The following is a 23,418-nucleotide window of genomic DNA, read 5'->3' on the forward strand; positions in this document are numbered from 1 at the left end:
TTACCCATGTGAACCTTGTGAGTTTTCTTCCTCATCCACTGGTGGCTTTTTGGACGGTGGGTGCGTGTTGTGTGAATTCAGCAAGCGATATTTGTCAGTTGTCACACTAAATTCACATTGTTGGGCAAGTTGGTGTGATAATTTATGGTACAGATTTATTTTTTACTTAATGGTATGATAATGGACAATATATACAGGTGCACTATTATTTGTAATATCTCATCCCAATTAGAACAGATTTTGAAAAAGCCACTTTTGTGCAGTGTTTGTTTCTCTGCCTGTGCTCTATTTTATGCTCTTCTTTTCTTCCCCTTTCAATTCTTTCTATGCTTGGTTATGGTGGTGGTGATGATTGGGGTTTTGTTTTCTGGATTTTGATTTGTGTTTCTGGATTTACAAGTCTTGTTGAAGAAACTGTTCTGGAAACCTCATGATGTTGATTAGATTAGTGTTAGTAAGTTAATTAAGATTAGTTAGTTATTAGGGTTAATTAGGGACTTTTAATTAAATAAAACTGATTTGTATTTTTTTTCCCTTGACACGTCAGCCTCATTTATCCGGTCAGCATGTCTATTCATCACTCGCCGGAGCTCCGGGCTCCGGCGAGGACCTGCTTCAAACTTATTGCAAATGAAAGGACCCAGATTTGCAAATTTTCAGGAATGGACTAATTTCGGACGGCGAGACAAAAACAGGGACCAATTAGATGATTAACCCTTATAAAAATAACACAAATGGTGCTACTCTAGTTTCGAACTCTATAGAGATACATCTATCGGTACCGGTTACCACTTGGCTAGATGTTCTTTAGTTTTTATTTTTTGAACGTTAGATGTTCTTTAGTTATATTTAGTTATATACGTGGCGTTTTATTATTATATACATAGCACTACTTTAGTTTTAATTTATTGATATATCTCAGTCTCCTTCATTTTATTTGTACTCATTTACTCTTTCTATCATTTTTATTTTCTTAGAGCATCTTCAATGGTAGGAACTTATTTTGGGACTTAACTCAATTTTTGTGGGCCTAAATTGCCACATAGGATTTAAGACACTCATAAGGTCTTCATGCACATTTCACTCTAGTAGTTAAGATCTTATTTTACTTTTTGACTGGACCCACAATACCCAATATATTTATATTATTTATTTCCCTCCCTAATTTTTACTTTGGTTATGGTATTGAAGGAGAGAGAAAAAATATTATTTTATTTAAGATCTCACATTTGAGAGTACCTGAGCTAAGGCACGGATCTTAGCTTTTGCTAAGATCTCATGCCATGTAGGATAGCTCCAATTGTGAGATCTAATAAGATCCGGATCTTATTTTAAGGTCCCAAAATAAGGACTCCATTGGAGATGCTCTTATCACATCACCTATCTCTTCTTACAAATTTCAATCATTAATTCATATTTTTTTTCTTAAAATGTGTGCGGAATGAGTACAAATGAGTTATTTTTTGACTTTCTACTACCCTTCGAGAGAGCACCAACAATGAAATGAACATCGTGCACGATGGTGATCCGTTACTTATAAAGTTATTGGTGGCATTTTTTATCTACATTTTTCGCTGGATCCTCTCCAGAATTGATGTTGGAAATACACTTAACTCATTAGCATGTCTTTTCGTAGGGGTTAAAATAGTACAGACTGCCCACTAAGATTTATGACCTGGTCAACATCAGGTCCAATAGAACAAATTAAGGGCCTGTTTGGCATTGAGTTCAAACGTGCGTTACGTTATCTAAAACGTGGTTCTGAAGTTTCCTGTAACCGTTTGGATGAGCGTTTGCTCAAACGCACCGACGTCACCTCCGTTTCGCACACCTCTGTCTGTTTTCTTCTAGACCCATCCACCAGATCCTTGTTCTCGTTTCGTCGTTCTCTGATTGCCCTCCGTCCTTCACGCTTCGGCATCCACCGGTTCGAGCGGCGTCCACTGGTTCGCACTGCTTGGATCCCACCTCTGATTTTTTAAGTTTTTTTATTCAACAGATCCTTTCTCTGTTCGATTAATTTCTTTCATTCAACATATAGCATGACGTAAAAAAAACATAGTTTATATTATAGGGTTAAGCATCATATTGGTCCCTGTCTTTGTGTCGCCGTCTGACCTAGGTCCCTCGCCGGAAAAATTATTGTAAATGGTCCTCATCTTTGAATTTTTTTGGAGCGGATCCTCGCCGGAAATGGCACGCTGACTGGATTAAAGAAGTTGACGTGGAATTAAAAAAAATAAAAAATACTAAAAAATAAATACACATGAGATAATTAACAAAATTAAAACCTATTACTAATTCTAACCCTAATTTAATTAATAAAATTAATTTCTCCCCCAAATTAAACTCAATTCCCAATTCAATCACAATAGCAACACAGTCTTGAACCCAGAAATCATCAAAAATCAAATTCATTAATCCACCCCATGCCCTACCAGAGTCATCGCTGTGTTTCTTCTTCTTCCACTCTGTGTTTCCTCTTACGTTCCCTCTTCTTCCTCTCTTTGTGTTTCTTCTTTCTCTTTCACATGTGCAATTGAAGCCAAACCCAGATCTTCACTGTGATTTTTCTTCAACTACCCATTGGGCTTCAATTTCAGCTTCTCCCACTGATTTAGAACCTTACACAACTTCTATGATGAAGTATTCATTGTTGCATGTGTAGTTCTAATTCCTCACCTTTTGGAACTCACTTTCGATGCATTCATGTTGCAAAGGAGAGAGCTTGATTCCTTTTTGGTCATGCCCACTTGTTCTTCAAGCGGAAGATAGTAGAGGTGGACCCTTCTTCCACCGAATCCACAGCCAACAAACCTTAGTTCACGGCTTCATTGTTGAAATCTGCCACCCAACTTCACGTCTTCATGTCGGGTCTCAAGAAACCCAAACCCGATTCGTCTGCTCCGAACCCATAACCAACCAAGAAGAACCGCCACCACCACCACCCCCTTCTCCACTCCTCTTCTCAAGGCACACTCCTCCTCTCTCCTTCTTCCAGCACCCCCAAATCCTAAATCAACTTCCACCTCAAAACCCTAAACCCCCAATTCTACCAAATCCCCCCGAAATGGGTGCGGCGCGTGCTTGAAGGCGATGAGGAAGAAGAATAAGGTCGACGTCAAGATCTGACGGTGGAGAATGGGTTGGAAACTGCAGATACGGTGAGGGTGAGGGTGAGGGTGATGGTGAGAGTGAGGTTGCAGGTTGAGGGTGAAGAAGATATGAACCCTAATTTGTTTTGTTTGAATTGGGGATTTGGGTTACTTGGGGTGAATTGAAATAAGTTGGGGGGAATTAATTTAGTTGATTTTATTAGGGTTATGATTAGAAATATGTTAATTAGGTTTAAAAATCTGACGTGTAATTTTTTTTAAATTTTAAATTTTTGTTTTAATCCACATCACCTCATTAAACCCAGTCAGCATGTCATTTAAGCACCCGCCGGAGCTCGGAACTCCGGCGAGGATCCGCTTCAAAAAAATTGCAAAGATGAGGACCATTTACAATAATTTTTCCGGCGAGGGACCTATATCAGACGACGACACAAAGACAGGGACTAATATAATGCTTAACCCTATATTATAATTCATACAATATTCATTATAATTACAAACTTGATTTGATTATTTTCATCGAAACAATATTCATTTTTTTAAAATCACGTTTGTTATAAATCATCCAAACATAAATCACGTTTATTTAAACACAACTTTACTCAAAATCATTTTAACAAAATCACGTTAATTCAAACACCAAGTTTCTAACGGGATGCCAAACGGGCACTAACAAATGGATAAGACCAAAGCAATTTTAAAATTCTACACCCTCCGGTCCTATTTATAAGAAAAAAAAAATTCACATAATTTAAGAAATGTAGTTAAACTAGATAAAATGCCTTGAATCAAAATAAACTTCCAAAATTACCCTTTATTTAGTGTTGGAAAGTGAGAAAGAGAGAGAATAATTAATGAGACACATTTTACAAGTTAGAATTAATAAGAGCATCATTGGAAAAAAATAATTAATATAGCTCAAACTTTCATTTGGTTCTTATAAAAAGGACCAAGATTTTTCTTCTCTTTCATGCTTATAAATAGGACCGAAAAGAGTATTTAGTTAAAAATGTCAAGTGTACACCACCGAGAAAGTTTTATAACCCCTAACAGACCAATCTAATACGCATCCCCTCTCTCTCTCTATATATATATATATATGACACTACTAAACATGACAAACAGACTTCAAATGTTACTGGATCGTGAAAGTCGTGTGTTACATTTGTCGTGTAAATGTCATGTGGATTGATAGTGTAGATATGAAATTCTGAACATGTATGCATGTTAGATTAGATATGAAATTCTGAACAATGCTACCAATTACATAGCGAGATAGTTACCGGTTCGTTTCAACTCTGAACACTACCCCATGCACTATATAAGATTCTCTTAATTATGATAAACATTTTGCTCCCTTTCTATGTTCAAGTTGTAACAATCATTATAACCAGTTAATAAAAAATAACATGTGGATTGATAGTAAATTGTGGCCAAGTGCAATGTTCCCAATCAGCGACAAAACACAATGCAAATTAGGGCCGTGCCAAAAAAATATATTAAGTGAATGAAACTTCTAAACTATCAAACTTGCAACCAAGCTATATTTTAGATTTAATGTCTTCTACCATTTTATATAGCTACGCTTATACAGAATCCGGAATCCATCATCCCCTACATATACATATAGAGACGGAATCAATGTTTATCTTAGAGGCACACCAATAATTCATGTTTCACAAAAACACTATCACTTTACCGATTAAAGCTTATTGTTATACTACTCACCAATTTTTTCAACATCTTACTGGCATTGAATATTGATTTTGATCTCAGTATCACATGGGCACACATAGCTGCTACTTCATCAGGTGTTTCATTGGCCATCTATCTGTATTATAAAACACAATCATCAGTTCTTGTACTTCAATTCATTTCTAAAGCCATGCAGGTTGCAGAGTACTGTTGGAACTTCACAGTACGGAATATATACTGGTAGGCAAGGTTAAGTGCTGATTTATGTCCCATTACAAACACCTCAGTGTCACTGATTTCAAAGGCTCCATATTTGCCATCAGGCAAAACCCAAGCATTTGCTTGTCCATACATAGTCTCAGGCCTCAAAGTTGCAGCAGCAAGGAACACCTTCTTGCCCTCCAGCACCTCAAACTTTGGAGGGAAAGGTGCAACCACCTCCATCTTGATAATAGTGTACTCTTGGGGCTGAACCCCTTCACCAGTTGCCCTATCATGATCAGCACAGGGTTGTCCATCCAAAGGAGAAAAAATTGTATGCCTGACATCCTTCACAATTTTACCCATTGACTTCAACTTCCTCACCTGCCACCTAACAAAAGAATCAAAATATGGGTTCATATCAGTAGTAACAAAGGACCTTCTCCAGTCACAACCCAACCCAAAAGCCTTGAGATCCTCCACAGCCAAAGGTGGGAAATAAGAAAGCCACTTGTGAGGGTCCTGAAACTTTGATATCTCATCATAAAAAATCCCAACACTCTTCATAATCTCCCACTGGTACAACTGTCCACCTGATTTAGCAGCAACCTTGGACTTCTTCTTCTTATTCTTCCCTTTGAACTTCCCACCACCTTCATTTGCATCCTCCTTAGGAATCTCCTCCTCTTGTTCCTGAGAGAAAACTGGCAGGTCCCCGAAGCGCTGGATCTTTATTCTCTCTGGCGAGTTTATCGGCGGATGCTTTGATGGGCATGCCGGTGCAGTGGAAGGCGAAGGGGAGGAGGACGTTGGGGCCCCTGAGCCTGTGGAAGGCGGCGGCGAACTCGAGCTTGGAGAGGGAAAACGCGTGACCCAAATGGAGGTAACCGTTCATGTAAGGGAAAGGGAAAGTCCCGAAGAACTTGTCGCCGGGCTTCGGTGGCGCGTCGCCGGGCTCCGCCCTGAAGACGTCGTTGTCTTGCCACCATTTTTGAACCTTGACCTCAATCTCCCTTAGACGATCCCTCCGGGCAGTGCTCTTCCCACCACCGTCGCTCGCCATGTCTGAATAGCATGAAGGAATCTGTGTGCTTGGGGCGCAAGTTATGGGAATATTTGTTTAATTTTTAAATAAGATATTTAATTTGTTGATTTATTTTGATATTGTGTGAATTATTATGATTTTTTAATTAATTAAGAAATAAATGTATAATTGATTTTGAATTGAGAGATTCAGGTAGTTGAAAAGTATATATGTTAGAGATTTAAGTTTGAATTAATTAACAACAATTCTTCAGGCTTTCATGGTAATTGACCAATAATTAATCGTATAGTATCAATACAGTAAATGATAATTAATTTTGAAAATTAGTTGTTACTAATTAGAAGGCAAAAATTTGCTCAAAACATAGGGCTGTTTGGTTTGGAGGAAAGAAAGAGAAAGGATTGGAGAAGGAAAGAAAGCACCAAAATCAAGAAACTTTCCCTCCTTTGGTTTAGAAGAAAGAGGGGGAAGGAAAGAATAATCTTAGTGGGGCCCACCCTAAAAAACTTTCCGGACGGAAATCAAAAAAGTTTAACTATTTTATTCAAAAGACTATAATACCCTTCAGTTTATTAAATATTATATTGCCTATGATTTAAAAAAATCGGAAACTAACTTTTCATCCATATATTGATGATATCTACAAAAAAAAAAAGCTTACGTATATTATCATAAATGTTAAATCATATACATTTTTTCAAATACATTTTTTTTAAATGTAAAACGTATTATCTAGTGCGGTTTCCTTTTCTTTTAATAAATGTTGTTTCCTTTATTTTTAGTTTTTTTTTGTAATGTAATTTTTTTCCTTTATTTTCAGTTTGAATGAGAAAGTATAAGATTATTTACATATTTTAAAAATAAAAGAGAGATCAGGGTATTTTTGTCATTGCATAAATACAAACTTTTATTTCCACTCACTTTTTCTTTCCCCTTCTCTTAAACCAAACAACCTAAGAAATCACCCCACATTCCTTTCTTTTTCCTTTCTTTAACCTTTCTATTCTTTTCTTTTCCTTTCTTTTCTTTTTCCTTTCTTTAACCTTTCTTTTCTTTTCTTTTCTTTCCAAACCATCCATCCTTCAATTCTTAGGACAGGTCACTGGCAGGGCATAGGCACAGGCATGTGGATGCACTGTGTGCGAGTAGAAAACTTTACCCACACTTACCTCTATTTACATATAGATAGGACATGTTTGTTTCAACTTAAAAAAATTGATTTTAAAATTAAATAAAAATTGATATTATTTTAATTCATTTTTTTTGGAAAAACTGAAATTCATTTATATACTATTCTAGATGCCTCATCTATAATTATTGATAGTATAATAATTTTTTTACTTTAAATATTATTTTAAATTATTTGTATATGAAATCATAATAGTCATTTACTGATGAAGAAAAAAATAAAACTATAAAAGTGTTTTTTTCATGTAAAATCACATTAAGGACATAAAGTAGTAAAGAATAATTTTGTAAGGAGTTATTTAAAAATTTGAATTCAACTACTATTACCACAAAAATAAGATTTTTTTTTGTATATCGGAAAGATAAATTGCACCCGCCATGAATTGATCCATTGACTCTCCTACCCAACCCATATGTCCCCAGTTCTTACCACTTGAGCTATCCTAGGGGGACACAAAAATAAGATTCAATTTCAAGTTGTAATATTTTTTTATAAGCTTCTCAAAATAACTTAAGAAAATAATAAATTATTTAAAATTCTCAAGCACTCACAAGTAGCAAAAATTTACATAAATATTTAATCTATCTGAGAAGCATTGTTCTGACGCGTAAAAGGCTCTGGAATAAAGGAGCAGTAGTCCCTACTATTTTTTGTCTACGGTGTGATAGATTGGAGGAAACAATGGATCATGCATTGAGAGATTGTCCTTGAGCTAGGCGGGTGTGGTTTGCTTCAGTGATGGGTTGTAACTGGGGAAGGGATGATGGCTTGAGCTGTGTGTACTGGTTTCCGGAGTTGATCCTTTTTGCTCTTGTGGAGGTTGTTGAGAGTTCTTGTGCGATTGTGCACCCGCATCTTCACCTTCTGGAATTTCAGATATAACCAAGGATGAGAGAAATTCATAATTGTCCATGATTCTTATCCTTTTTGTTTGTCCAAGGAAATTACCTCCCTTACCCAGGCCATTCTCAATTTTATAACTTTTAACATTTTGGTAAAATTCATCAAGAGATCTTTGCCTGCTTTTCCGGATAGGAGTAATGCTTGTGTTGTTGAGCACTAAATCTTCAGACATGCTTTGTCGGACAGGAGCAAGGCTTGTGTTGTTGAGCACTTCATCCTCTAACACTTGGTATCCACATGATCCATGACCCTATAGATAAACAAAAATAAACAGATAGTAGTACACCCCAAAGAATAATCTACTAGCCAATGCATACAGTCCCAAGATAACTGAAAATAATGCTTACTATACAATCTGTGAGAGAAATCAGCTAAATTAACATCAATTGTTACCACATTAAAAGAACTAGCTCTTTTTATTTTAGATATTTTAGTCATATGGTGCTTACCTTATTGACCACAACATGTTTCACCATCATCATTAAACCCAATTGATCATTCACCCTACAATTAATTGATCTTCCCTCAAGAGTCAAGAACAAGATGAATATGGCAATTAAATTGCTACTCTTAGCATGTGTTAAGTGTCAATATCATACGCAATGATGCATACATAAGCTTCAGTACATAAAACTTGCAAACGTTTCACAACCAATGGACATATCAAGAAGTTGAGGTCATTTAGCACTAAAAATTTAGGACTAAAAACCAGCGACTCAGGAAGCATAGAACCATTAGAAAAGTAGAAAACCAAAATGATGATGATCATACCATACCTTTTTCACAGGGCACTCAAAATAGTACTTAACCGCATTGGTACTCTGTTCTGGTCCCCTCACTCTACGACACACTCCAGCTCTGCATTCACACTCAGGGTACTTGAACAACGGAGGCTGCAAATCACTCTGATCAACAGGCTCATCACACCATTTCATAAATCCATACCCTTTACACTGTGCCCCCTAAAACAACAAAAAACACCCAACAGAGAAACACTTAAGAAAATCAATAATTTAAAACTGGGAATCACAAAAGGTCGAAATTAACTTGAAGGTGTTAGAGGCATACCCTTTTGATGGGGCAGGAATAGTACTTCCTATCCGGGTTTCTCTCGCTGTTGGAGGTTTTGATGATGCAAAAACCGTAGCCACAACGGCAGTGAATGTTCTGAGGGGAGTGGTGAGTGGGTGAGTGTGAAGATGATGAGAGGGGCTTGTTGTTGGGGGAGTTCAAAGGGCAAAACCAACTCCAATGACCTTGTTGGTGACACTTGAAGCAAGTGTCTCCTTGCATTCGTTTCTGAATGTGTGGGCTTGGGATCTTCTCTGGGGTGCTTGGGTGAAGTTGAAATTGAGGAGGATTTGATGGTGATCGTGAAGGTGAGAGAGGCTGGTTCACTTCCTGATCACACATTTTCCTCTTGTTCTTTTCTTCTATGGTGGCCAGTGTGAACATGATGGTGGTGGTGGAGAGAATTGAGACGTTGGATTGGAGTGTGGTTGAGTGTTCAGTGTTCAGTGCTATAAACCTCGTACATGGAAACAAAACGACATCGTCTCTGTTCTTTGATTTCCACACTGTACGATTTCTGGAAAACTTAGCAAATAAGCAAGAAGTGATGAGCAACTTTTTGTCAAAAAGCTAAGTTTCTCTCTCTCTTCCCTTATTCGTGTTCCACTGAATATATATATATATATATATATATATATATATATATGCATTAGGCTTAAATATGTTGGGGGCCCCTATAAAATAGGGGTCCTTTGGTTTAAGCCCCTACAAAAAAATTTCTTTGGCATACACCCTTAAATGGAAAATAATATGTAGCTTTAAGTCCCTACCGTTATGTCCCGTCTAAATGATGCTGACTCAGCTAACGGACGCTGACGTGGCAGGTCATGTAGGCATATAGTGCAAATGTCAAAAAACATGCCACTGGGTAGGATTCGAACTCAGGTTTGCTACCCTAATTGGCTTATGCATTACCACTACACCAGAAGCTACGTTGTTAATATTTGTCCAGAGTTTAATATTTATTTAATACTTACATTCATTCCTCTTACGAAGCCCTAGCAGCCACCACCACACTTTGTTCTGCATCTTCCCACAGCTGCCACCTTAAGCAGACTCGAATGAGATTGAGAAGGTTGAAGATGAAAAATCCAAAACCAACAACCCCACAAATCCAAAAAAACCCTGAAAATCTCAGATCCAAAATCAATCAAGAGAAATAGGATTTGCAGCGCCCTTCACCATCCTTTAAACCAGCGGCGTGACGGTGGCGTTCCAGGTCGTCGACTCCGCAATTTAGGGTTGGAGATCGACGATTTCGATGATGATGACGACGAAGATGATGGTGTGCGTGATGATGGTGATGATCGACAATGAGAGCCATGAGGGGGGATTTTGAAATCTGGGTTGTGGCTTTGAAGGATCTCTACAAAATTTGATCAGATTATGAACGAAGTTGTGACCATCTACGAAATTTTGAGCAAAGTGGCCATGGTGAAGAAGAGGAGGGGGCGATGGATGATGGAGGAGACAGTGTGGTGGCCATGGACTATGAGCACAGAGGGAGAAGAAGAGGGTTTCAGTGGCTGCTGGAATTTTTTTTCCTTTCTGAAATTTAATTTAGTAATTAAAATGAAATGAAAAATAATATATGAGGTGGAATATGATGTGGATAGTCAGGTATGAGAGAGAAGCGACCATCCATTTCCAGCTCAGCACTTAATGTTTTTTTTAAACGGTTGTTAACGGTAGGGGCTTAAAGCTACATATTATTTTCCATGTAAGGGTGTATGCCAAAGAATTTTTTTGTAGGGGCTTAAACCAAAGGACCCTTATTTTATAGGGGCCCCAACATATTTAAGCCTATGCATTATTTTCTTCACATTTTTTCGGTGTATTAACAAAATGTTAAGAAAAAAAAAACTTAATTTATGATAGTTTGATCTTTACCAAAACTACAAGGGACAGAATTGTCTGATGCAGGTAACCAGAAGGTATTTGTCATGATTTTTTAATTACAAGAATACACAAGTTAACTACTAGTTTTCCTTTTTTTCCCTCATGTGTATGTGTATAGGGAAGCAAATCATTCAGCTCATTTCTTAGCAAAATATGCTTTGCTGTCTCATGATAAAATTTGGCTAGGGGCACTCTCCTTGTATCTAATCTTGTGTCCTTTCGGAAAGTTTCTTAAAATGCATGACACTCCTTTTTTTTATCATTTTTTTTTTTCTCATAAGTGTTTTTGTGTAAGAGTGTTTAATGAGATAATGTTTAATTTAATGACAAATTATAAAATGATGTACTATTTTTCCTTCACTCTATTTGTTCTGTTGAGTTTTTCCTAGTAAAATTTTAATGATGTCCATCTGGATTAGAAGTTAGATGAAGAGTTAACGAGTGAAACCCATATGTACTTCAAGGTTGTGCGTTGAAAAAAAGGTTATATACTTTACTTTTAACCCTTATCAGTTATCACCTTATGCATATCCTATTTTTTCTTCTTATAATATCATCAACGAGAGTCAATTTTGTTCGAGTGGCGAACATTAACATTATGAGCTAATTCTCCAAACAAATTTTGTTTTCTTCCACAACTCTCATTTACTTTTTTTATAAGCAAATACATTGTTTACTTAAATCAAACCTGTGTAGATATATTCTATCTTTTTGGGTGACCCCCAATGTGCACCACTTTTGGAGTAGTATAATTTTACACCACTTTTTTTAATCTATTATAACAGGTCAACACATTTTTTTAAAGAAATTTAATATATGATAAATTTTTAATGATATTTAATTTTTTAAAAAATATGTTAACCTACTGTAATCAGTCAAAATAAGTGATGTAAAATTACACTACTCTAAAATTAATATTTTTCCTTAAAAAATCCTTTTATTATTTGCGCATCCAAACACATCATAACCATCCAAGGTTGTGTGTCTCATTCTCCCTGTTGCGCTTTTGGATGTTGGGGCTCTTCAGATCGGCTCTACTCCACTGAAATTCATCCGCCGCGCCGTCAGGAGGTCGTCCGCCGCCGCCGCCGGTTTCAGCAGCCAGCCCTCCTCCACCTCCCACCGGTATGATTTTGGTCTTCTCTTGCCCCTGTTTGGTATTTTGTTTCTTTGGCCTTTGCTTCTCTGCTTAGTAAACTGTGGTCTGTTTACATTGTCTAGGCATAAAGGATTCTCATAGGTAAATGCAAATGAAACCACAAATGGTGCATTCTTATAGTTAACTGGGACTGGGTAGTATTTTCCTCTACCTATAGCACATTCAGAAATGGGTTATCTATGAATTAAATTTAAGCTTGTAAAACAAGTGAATATATATACACACTAGGGTTAGGGTACCCATACCTGGAAAACATGTGAATATATATAATAGGTTGTAAAATATTTCGATGTTACAGTTTTTGTTTTTTCTGCCTAAGATTGGTTACAGTTTAGACAGCATTTTGATTTAAGAATGTAATAGGAACATATGATTATTAGATGACAATATAAAATAATTCTGCGGTAATAATAAACCAAAGTTTTATCTGTAAACGTTAATTCTTATTATGTTTTTGTTTTACATGTATGCATCATGCATGTATATATCTTGCCCTAGTACCTGAACTTTTGGATCCACACTTGCAGGTCGGGCTATTGTGTACAGTGAGCCAGAGAAGAAGGTGCTGTCAAGATCCGGTGATGAATGTGTTGTAGCTTTGACAGAACAGTGGTACATTACATATGGGGAATCAGAATGGAAGAAGTTAGCTGAGGAATGCTTGTCTAGCATTAACTTGTTTTCTGATGAGACAAGACATGGATTTGAGCATACTTTAAGTTGGTTGAACCAGTGGGCTTGCTCACGATCATTTGGTCTTGGGACACGCATACCATGGGATGATCAGTTCTTAGTTGAGTCTATATCGGATTCCACTATTTACATGGCTTATTACACCATTGTCCACTATTTGCAAAATGGTGATATGTATGGATCCACTGATCAATCTGTTATTAAACCTCAACACCTGACTGATGATGTTTGGGATTATATTTTTTGTGATGGACCTTTCCCCAAGTCTACCGATATTTCATCATCACTTTTAGACATAATGAAGAAGGAATTTGAGTATTGGTATCCATTTGATGTTCGAGTTTCTGGTAAGGATCCCATCCAGAATCATCTTACTTTCTGCCTTTACAACCATACTGCAATTATGTCCAAGCACCACTGGCCCCGTGGGTTTAGATGTAATGGGCACATAAAGCTCAATAACAACAAAATGTCCAAGTCTACTGGAAATTTCAGAACTATTCGCCAGACAATTGAAGAGTATTCTGCTGATGCTACACGACTTGCTTTAGCTAATGCTGGTGATGGCGTTGATGATGCCAATTTTGAATTCAATATAGCAGATAAGACAATTAAACGACTCACTAAAGAGATTGAATGGTATGAAAAGATTTTAGCTGCAGAATCTTCTATGACAATCGGTCCTCCATCTACTTTGGCTGATCGCGTGTTTGCCAACGAGATTAACATTGCTGTCAAAACAACTGAGCAAAATTACTCCAACTACATGTTTCGAGAAGCTCTCAGGACTGGCTTTTATGAGCTTCAGATTGCTAAGGATGAGTATATATTCTCATGTGGGGTTGAAGGTTACAATCGTGAGTTGGTGTGGCGGTTTATGGATGTGCAGACACGTCTTCTAGCACCTATCTGCCCACACTATGCAGAGTTTATTTGGAGAGAGCTTTTGAAGAAGGAGGGTTTTATGGTGAAGGCAGGCTGGCCAACTGCAGATGTTCCTGATCTTACACTGAAGAGTTCCAATAAATCTCTGCATGATTCTATTATTCGTATAAGGAAGCTACTTCAGAAGCAACTTTTAGGTTCAGAGTACATGGTGACTGCAGGCTTGATATATGTAAATGAACAATTAGATGATTGGAAAGTGGAGTGCCTGAACATTCTCCGGAACAAATTTAATAGAGATACTCGAACTTTTGCTCCGGAATCAGAGATATTGGAGGCTTTGGAACATAGGGGTCACTCTTGTCAGCAATGTAGGCCTTTCTTGAATTATATGAAGGGTAAAGCCAATGAACACGGGGCTGAGGTGCTGGATTTGAGATTCAGTGAAATGGAGGTTCTTAAACAAAACTTGGACTTGATAAAGAGACAGTTAGCTCTAGAACATGTGGAAATCTTATCTGCAGCTGATGCCGATTCTGTGGCTAAAGCTGGAGATTTAGCTAATGTACTTACCCAAAATCCTTCATCCCCTGGAAATCCAACTGCTGTCTTTCTCAAAACCAAGTCTGAGAAAATTGATTAGTTTTAATTTTGTTATTTTGATTGTTAATTTGTGGTTATAGCCGACTTCACTATGTGAGATAAGACTTTGGTTGTCATTGATTATTAATTAGTGGTTGTTTCATGTTTGTTATTATTGAGAAACTCAAGTACTCAGCACAGACATCTGTGCTATGAAGCTTTTTAAAATGTTGCTGTCCAATTCCTATTTGATCTGATATTACCTGCTGTTTTGCCTCCCCATTTTCGTTTTCTTGCTTCATCCTTTTGCTAGATCTGGATTTTGGTCGAAAAATGCTTCAGATCATGGTCCAGAGAGAGAGAGAGAGAGATGGGGCTTCAGATCATGGTCGAAGGTGTTGGGGGAGACAGGGGAGCCCATGGGCCGAGGAGCAAGACACCAAGAGATATCAACGCCACATCTTAACCCTAAACCTTAAGGCATTAGGTTTATGGGTCACATCTCTTATAAACTCTTCTCCTCACCCACACTTAACCAATGTGAGACTCCAACTCCGCACTTGAATTCTCAACAGAAGGAGTTTCTGAGGGTTGCCTCTGATTACCCATGTGAACCTTGTGAGTTTTCTTCCTCATCCACTGGTGGCTTTTTGGACGGTGGGTGCGTGTTGTGTGAATTCAGCAAGCGATATTTGTCAGTTGTCACACTAAATTCACATTGTTGGGCAAGTTGGTGTGATAATTTATGGTACAGATTTATTTTTTACTTAATGGTATGATAATGGACAATATATACAGGTGCACTATTATTTGTAATATCTCATCCCAATTAGAACAGATTTTGAAAAAGCCACTTTTGTGCAGTGTTTGTTTCTCTGCCTGTGCTCTATTTTATGCTCTTCTTTTCTTCCCCTTTCAATTCTTTCTATGCTTGGTTATGGTGGTGGTGATGATTGGGGTTTTGTTTTCTGGATTTTGATTTGTGTTTCTGGATTTACAAGTCTTGTTGAAGAAACTGTTCTGGAAACCTCATGATGTTGATTAGATTAGTGTTAGTAAGTTAATTAAGATTAGTTAGTTATTAGGGTTAATTAGGGACTTTTAATTAAATAAAACTGATTTGTATTTTTTTTCCCTTGACACGTCAGCCTCATTTATCCGGTCAGCATGTCTATTCATCACTCGCCGGAGCTCCGGGCTCCGGCGAGGACCTGCTTCAAACTTATTGCAAATGAAAGGACCCAGATTTGCAAATTTTCAGGAATGGACTAATTTCGGACGGCGAGACAAAAACAGGGACCAATTAGATGATTAACCCTTATAAAAATAACACAAATGGTGCTACTCTAGTTTCGAACTCTATAGAGATACATCTATCGGTACCGGTTACCACTTGGCTAGATGTTCTTTAGTTTTTATTTTTTGAACGTTAGATGTTCTTTAGTTATATTTAGTTATATACGTGGCGTTTTATTATTATATACATAGCACTACTTTAGTTTTAATTTATTGATATATCTCAGTCTCCTTCATTTTATTTGTACTCATTTACTCTTTCTATCATTTTTATTTTCTTAGAGCATCTTCAATGGTAGGAACTTATTTTGGGACTTAACTCAATTTTTGTGGGCCTAAATTGCCACATAGGATTTAAGACACTCATAAGGTCTTCATGCACATTTCACTCTAGTAGTTAAGATCTTATTTTACTTTTTGACTGGACCCACAATACCCAATATATTTATATTATTTATTTCCCTCCCTAATTTTTACTTTGGTTATGGTATTGAAGGAGAGAGAAAAAATATTATTTTATTTAAGATCTCACATTTGAGAGTACCTGAGCTAAGGCACGGATCTTAGCTTTTGCTAAGATCTCATGCCATGTAGGATAGCTCCAATTGTGAGATCTAATAAGATCCGGATCTTATTTTAAGGTCCCAAAATAAGGACTCCATTGGAGATGCTCTTATCACATCACCTATCTCTTCTTACAAATTTCAATCATTAATTCATATTTTTTTTCTTAAAATGTGTGCGGAATGAGTACAAATGAGTTATTTTTTGACTTTCTACTACCCTTCGAGAGAGCACCAACAATGAAATGAACATCGTGCACGATGGTGATCCGTTACTTATAAAGTTATTGGTGGCATTTTTTATCTACATTTTTCGCTGGATCCTCTCCAGAATTGATGTTGGAAATACACTTAACTCATTAGCATGTCTTTTCGTAGGGGTTAAAATAGTACAGACTGCCCACTAAGATTTATGACCTGGTCAACATCAGGTCCAATAGAACAAATTAAGGGCCTGTTTGGCATTGAGTTCAAACGTGCGTTACGTTATCTAAAACGTGGTTCTGAAGTTTCCTGTAACCGTTTGGATGAGCGTTTGCTCAAACGCACCGACGTCACCTCCGTTTCGCACACCTCTGTCTGTTTTCTTCTAGACCCATCCACCAGATCCTTGTTCTCGTTTCGTCGTTCTCTGATTGCCCTCCGTCCTTCACGCTTCGGCATCCACCGGTTCGAGCGGCGTCCACTGGTTCGCACTGCTTGGATCCCACCTCTGATTTTTTAAGTTTTTTTATTCAACAGATCCTTTCTCTGTTCGATTAATTTCTTTCATTCAACATATAGCATGACGTAAAAAAAACATAGTTTATATTATAGGGTTAAGCATCATATTGGTCCCTGTCTTTGTGTCGCCGTCTGACCTAGGTCCCTCGCCGGAAAAATTATTGTAAATGGTCCTCATCTTTGAATTTTTTTGGAGCGGATCCTCGCCGGAAATGGCACGCTGACTGGATTAAAGAAGTTGACGTGGAATTAAAAAAAATAAAAAATACTAAAAAATAAATACACATGAGATAATTAACAAAATTAAAACCTATTACTAATTCTAACCCTAATTTAATTAATAAAATTAATTTCTCCCCCAAATTAAACTCAATTCCCAATTCAATCACAATAGCAACACAGTCTTGAACCCAGAAATCATCAAAAATCAAATTCATTAATCCACCCCATGCCCTACCAGAGTCATCGCTGTGTTTCTTCTTCTTCCACTCTGTGTTTCCTCTTACGTTCCCTCTTCTTCCTCTCTTTGTGTTTCTTCTTTCTCTTTCACATGTGCAATTGAAGCCAAACCCAGATCTTCACTGTGATTTTTCTTCAACTACCCATTGGGCTTCAATTTCAGCTTCTCCCACTGATTTAGAACCTTACACAACTTCTATGATGAAGTATTCATTGTTGCATGTGTAGTTCTAATTCCTCACCTTTTGGAACTCACTTTCGATGCATTCATGTTGCAAAGGAGAGAGCTTGATTCCTTTTTGGTCATGCCCACTTGTTCTTCAAGCGGAAGATAGTAGAGGTGGACCCTTCTTCCACCGAATCCACAGCCAACAAACCTTAGTTCACGGCTTCATTGTTGAAATCTGCCACCCAACTTCACGTCTTCATGTCGGGTCTCAAGAAACCCAAACCCGATTCGTCTGCTCCGAACCCATAACCAACCAAGAAGAACCGCCACCACCACCACCCCCTTCTCCACTCCTCTTCTCAAGGCACACTCCTCCTCTCTCCTTCTTCCAGCACCCCCAAATCCTAAATCAACTTCCACCTCAAAACCCTAAACCCCCAATTCTACCAAATCCCCCCGAAATGGGTGCGGCGCGTGCTTGAAGGCGATGAGGAAGACGAATAAGGTCGACGTCAAGATCTGACGGTGGAGAATGGGTTGGAAACTGCAGATACGGTGAGGGTGAGGGTGAGGGTGATGGTGAGAGTGAGGTTGCAGGTTGAGGGTGAAGAAGATATGAACCCTAATTTGTTTTGTTTGAATTGGGGATTTGGGTTACTTGGGGTGAATTGAAATAAGTTGGGGGGAATTAATTTAGTTGATTTTATTAGGGTTATGATTAGAAATATGTTAATTAGGTTTAAAAATCTGACGTGTAATTTTTTTTAAATTTTAAATTTTTGTTTTAATCCACATCACCTCATTAAACCCAGTCAGCATGTCATTTAAGCACCCGCCGGAGCTCGGAACTCCGGCGAGGATCCGCTTCAAAAAAATTGCAAAGATGAGGACCATTTACAATAATTTTTCCGGCGAGGGACCTATATCAGACGGCGACACAAAGACAGGGACTAATATAATGCTTAACCCTATATTATAATTCATACAATATTCATTATAATTACAAACTTGATTTGATTATTTTCATCGAAACAATATTCATTTTTTTAAAATCACGTTTGTTATAAATCATCCAAACATAAATCACGTTTATTTAAACACAACTTTACTCAAAATCATTTTAACAAAATCACGTTAATTCAAACACCAAGTTTCTAACGGGATGCCAAACGGGCACTAACAAATGGATAAGACCAAAGCAATTTTAAAATTCTACACCCTCCGGTCCTATTTATAAGAAAAAAAAAATTCACATAATTTAAGAAATGTAGTTAAACTAGATAAAATGCCTTGAATCAAAATAAACTTCCAAAATTACCCTTTATTTAGTGTTGGAAAGTGAGAAAGAGAGAGAATAATTAATGAGACACATTTTACAAGTTAGAATTAATAAGAGCATCATTGGAAAAAAATAATTAATATAGCTCAAACTTTCATTTGGTTCTTATAAAAAGGACCAAGATTTTTCTTCTCTTTCATGCTTATAAATAGGACCGAAAAGAGTATTTAGTTAAAAATGTCAAGTGTACACCACCGAGAAAGTTTTATAACCCCTAACAGACCAATCTAATACGCATCCCCTCTCTCTCTCTCTATATATATATATATATGACACTACTAAACATGACAAACAGACTTCAAATGTTACTGGATCGTGAAAGTCGTGTGTTACATTTGTCGTGTAAATGTCATGTGGATTGATAGTGTAGATATGAAATTCTGAACATGTATGCATGTTAGATTAGATATGAAATTCTGAACAATGCTACCAATTACATAGCGAGATAGTTACCGGTTCGTTTCAACTCTGAACACTACCCCATGCACTATATAAGATTCTCTTAATTATGATAAACATTTTGCTCCCTTTCTATGTTCAAGTTGTAACAATCATTATAACCAGTTAATAAAAAATAACATGTGGATTGATAGTAAATTGTGGCCAAGTGCAATGTTCCCAATCAGCGACAAAACACAATGCAAATTAGGGCCGTGCCAAAAAAATATATTAAGTGAATGAAACTTCTAAACTATCAAACTTGCAACCAAGCTATATTTTAGATTTAATGTCTTCTACCATTTTATATAGCTACGCTTATACAGAATCCGGAATCCATCATCCCCTACATATACATATAGAGACGGAATCAATGTTTATCTTAGAGGCACACCAATAATTCATGTTTCACAAAAACACTATCACTTTACCGATTAAAGCTTATTGTTATACTACTCACCAATTTTTTCAACATCTTACTGGCATTGAATATTGATTTTGATCTCAGTATCACATGGGCACACATAGCTGCTACTTCATCAGGTGTTTCATTGGCCATCTATCTGTATTATAAAACACAATCATCAGTTCTTGTACTTCAATTCATTTCTAAAGCCATGCAGGTTGCAGAGTACTGTTGGAACTTCACAGTACGGAATATATACATAAATATCAGAAAGAAATGACAAAACACCTGTTGATAAGCACAAAATTCCAGAATCATACAAATAGACATTTTCTCAATTGGTCTTCTTATCCATTTTTCAAGCAAGGTCCAGAGTATTGCTCTGAAGACAACCCACATCAGCAAGCACCCCTACAACATAAAGAACAAAACAAATAGTATGGCTTTCAGAAATCAATTAGACAGACAATCAAATACTCACAGAACAATTCTTATAAAGTCAAGAAACATGATACATTAGAACAATGGAAAATATATTTCTGCACTTTTCTTAGAACTTGTTAGAGATAAAGGTAATACTAGGATTAATTGTATATTAAAGATATGACTAGGTTAGGTCAATTATTATAATTATTGAGGGAATAAATATACATGTGTGAGTGGTTAGATTTTAAATCCTGGTCGGCCATGGCCCTCGGAACAGAAGTTTCATAGCTCTGCAGTCATCAGTAGTGATGGCCGAGCTAAATGTATACCGAGGCTAATCGCCAGTCGGCCACGACCCCCGAAACAAAAGTCCATGTATCCATGTCAAGAAAATAACGACTTGGAGGATTTCCAACATGCAAAAGTGTGAAATACAATCTGCATGCACTACAAAAAAAATGTCGTTTAACAGCTGTTTTTTCATCATTTAGCGAGGCTTTTCAACTTCCGTAAAGCGTTTACCGGCGGTTTTGAAAGACCCTGAAGTTACACTCACCACAACCATGTAGCGGGGTTTTTCAGCAACCTCTCGAACATGCACAATTAAGCGGGGGTTTCTTTAGCGGAGGTTTTTAACCTTCCTTAGTGACCGGAGAGGGTATTTGGCGGCGATTTAAACCGCCGCAATAAAGAAAATAACTGTAAAAAACAAACCTGTTGTTTCTAACCGCCAGAAACTACTTCTTGGTGAGATAAAATTAACCTCAACCCATCCTACTTTGACGTTCATCATACTAATTAGCAATCACTAAAGAAATAGTTTGAGTCAATAAAAGCAGAAAAAGAACAAAAGGAATTGCAAAAATATCAATGTATAATATCTGAGTTTTGAGATGCTACAAAATCCGATCAGACTAAATTAGCATAACCAAGAACAGGGACCCCCCAGGCCCCAACCTTCCTATTCAAATGTTCTAGAATCTAAGCAGACCGAGAGTTTCTCAGTCAAATGACAAATTTTCATTGAAAATTAGAACACGGATAGCTTAGCAGATCAGGGATAAGAAAGAAATCATTTCACATTTTCAATAACAAAAGCACTGGTATCCTATTTTTCACTTTTGCTTTAGCTATGAGACAAGATTCTTTAAATTATAATGAACTCTTAGCAACAATTTGGGCAAGATAATATCATGGAAAAGTGCTATTATCAAACAAGAAAACACCTACAAGAATCCAGCAACCTGTCGCATGTGCTTAAGCTTATTCCAAAACGATCCTACTGCAAACTCAAGGCAAATTAATTTGAAGTTTTTATTAAAATTTGCAAACATGAGTATTTGATCTTACACTCACCTTTCTCTTTCCTTATAATCGTCTTTTCCCCATGATCAGTGCTAGTAGTGAAGCTCTCACACAGAACTGACAGAAGTTCAAACATAAATCATTACCATCATTGCACGGTCTTTTGTTAGAAAAAGCAATAACAGTGATTCATTATGAAAGTGAAAATATATGAACACAAAGCAAATGAGAAAACCATATACATAGAAAACCCTCATAAGAAATAAAACCACTTAAACCCCTGCATAAGATAGCAGGGACTGATAGCAGAACACATAAATGTCTAAATATAAAGTTTCACTGCGAAAACAGTGCATAGAGAGGTTCTGATGGAGGGTGATAAAATGTTTAGGATTGGGTGGTTTAGATATCCACAACATCATTTAAAATATGTTTAGAACTTATAGGCATCCAATGAAATTCGACTTATTTCGTGTAACCATTTCTTTTTCAGGGGATTTGGGAAGAGAAGGGAAAATTACCTTGGGAATTGCAACTAGAACCTCTGTGACCACCCAAACTCTAGAGCCAATTAACCAAAAACATATTGCTATGCGTCCTACCATCACTTAACCTGGATTATAATGTTAGAGTATAACAAATCTAACTCAATTTTCTGCTATTAGAGTCTACAATAGTATGATTTCGCCTACAGTCGTTGTCATAGATAGCATAGAAAACCATGAAGCCTGGTGATAGTTCATTGTTTGTATCCCTAACATAATGAAATTTAATACATTATCTATTCAAAATTAACAGAAAACCAGAAAGGGTTAGAGAGAGAGAGAGAGAGAGAGAGAGAGAGAGAGAGAAAGAGAGAAAATGTAACTGAATCTGTTATTGTATTGTAAAAGGGTAGTTACAACTATGACTTGACTTCTATATTTATACTAGAAGCAAAGCTTCTTACATAAGCTATTACTATTGTACTCTAATAAAAATTAAGGCACGTTCAATTAGTTAATAGAAGACCTAGTGGTAGTGAATCTTCCCACCTAATGTGAACAGGGCAGTTGACATCTCAGTATATAAATCATCCAGAATAAGATGCCAAAAAGCGAAAGAAAGAGCAATTTATTTATAATATTTAGAATGGAATACAATAATTAGGAAATGAACAACAACATTCTGCAATGCATTTGGGGTCTATGTGAATGCGTGTGAGCACTGACCTGGACATCGAGGGTGAAGAGATGCAGACAACCTGTAAGGTGGCAGCAAGATAGGTTAAACAAGCTTAAATTCAAAGTTAATTCCAGTAAAATAGATAATATTCAAATATATTAATGAGAAAGCCAGGAGCTCAGCAACTAGTTGTGAGTGAGTTGGTAGAAATCCTCGTTGTCACACCATTCTTTCTTGCTTTGACTACACCGCACTGTTTGCATGATAAGGTGATAGCTCACTAGTTGGTGTCCTATATTTTCCAGAGCTGCCAGACATTGTCCTGATTCTTCTTCCTTTCTCTCCAAAGCTGCTTTAAGGCTGGAAATCTGAAACACAATTGAAAAAGTTGACTAAAATGATATAATAAAGTAATAAAACTTCCTAGGATTATTATGAAGAACTACAGTGGTCAAATGGTAAATATCAACCTGTTCTTTGAACTCTTTGACATCTCCCCCTTCCTTCCTTGTAAAAGATATCCTTTTAGCTCTTAACAGCTAAAAGGATGTCTTTTGTTTTTTCCATCAGAAACCAAATAGATCCCTGACTTGCTCATTATAAATCTGAATTATTTGATCTGTTGTATGAAACAAATCCCTTAGAGCCCTGTAATTCACCCCTTAGCTTTTTTCTGTGATCTCTTCTGGTCC

The 23,418-nt window shown here is 36.9% G+C and overlaps 2 protein-coding genes and 1 long non-coding RNA gene across 7 annotated transcripts; 1 reads left to right on the top strand and 2 right to left on the bottom strand.

The window, feature by feature from the left end:
* Nucleotides 1-7,751: 7,751 nt before the first annotated feature.
* LOC130739098 (uncharacterized) lies at nt 7,752-9,810 on the bottom strand. Of its 3 annotated transcripts, none has more exons than XM_057591329.1 (4): nt 9,218-9,810; nt 8,926-9,111; nt 8,204-8,399; nt 7,752-8,110 (listed from the first exon to the last, which is right to left on the bottom strand). In XM_057591329.1, the coding sequence occupies exons 1-4, from the start codon at nt 9,602-9,604 to the stop codon at nt 7,959-7,961; spliced, it is 921 nt and encodes a 306-aa protein (XP_057447312.1). In that variant the 5' UTR covers nt 9,605-9,810; the 3' UTR covers nt 7,752-7,958. The 3 variants fall into 3 exon arrangements, with proteins under 3 accessions (XP_057447312.1, XP_057447310.1, XP_057447309.1); XM_057591327.1 differs by having other exon boundaries at nt 8,195-8,399; XM_057591326.1 differs by having other exon boundaries at nt 7,752-8,399.
* Nucleotides 9,811-12,783: 2,973 nt separating this feature from the next.
* LOC130736934 (leucine--tRNA ligase, cytoplasmic-like) lies at nt 12,784-14,642 on the top strand (the record flags this gene model as incomplete). Its single annotated transcript, XM_057588707.1, has 1 exon — nt 12,784-14,642. A coding segment is annotated over one exon (1,716 nt), but the record flags the coding sequence as incomplete, so codon positions are not given.
* A 4,675-nt stretch (nt 14,643-19,317) lies between these two features.
* LOC130739099 (uncharacterized) lies at nt 19,318-23,418 on the bottom strand. 3 transcript variants are annotated; one of them, XR_009019761.1, is made up of 5 exons: nt 23,197-23,418; nt 22,774-23,094; nt 21,614-21,679; nt 20,120-20,242; nt 19,318-19,988 (listed from the first exon to the last, which is right to left on the bottom strand). It is a non-coding gene; the product is annotated as an uncharacterized LOC130739099 (long non-coding RNA). The 3 variants fall into 3 exon arrangements; XR_009019762.1 differs by lacking the exons at nt 22,774-23,094; nt 23,197-23,418 and adding an exon at nt 22,084-22,759 and having other exon boundaries at nt 19,318-19,771; nt 19,886-19,988; XR_009019760.1 differs by lacking the exons at nt 22,774-23,094; nt 23,197-23,418 and adding an exon at nt 22,084-22,757.

Source organism: Lotus japonicus, chromosome 2 (genome assembly GCF_012489685.1).
Source record: "Lotus japonicus ecotype B-129 chromosome 2, LjGifu_v1.2".
NCBI classification, from domain to species: Eukaryota; Viridiplantae; Streptophyta; class Magnoliopsida; order Fabales; family Fabaceae; genus Lotus; species Lotus japonicus.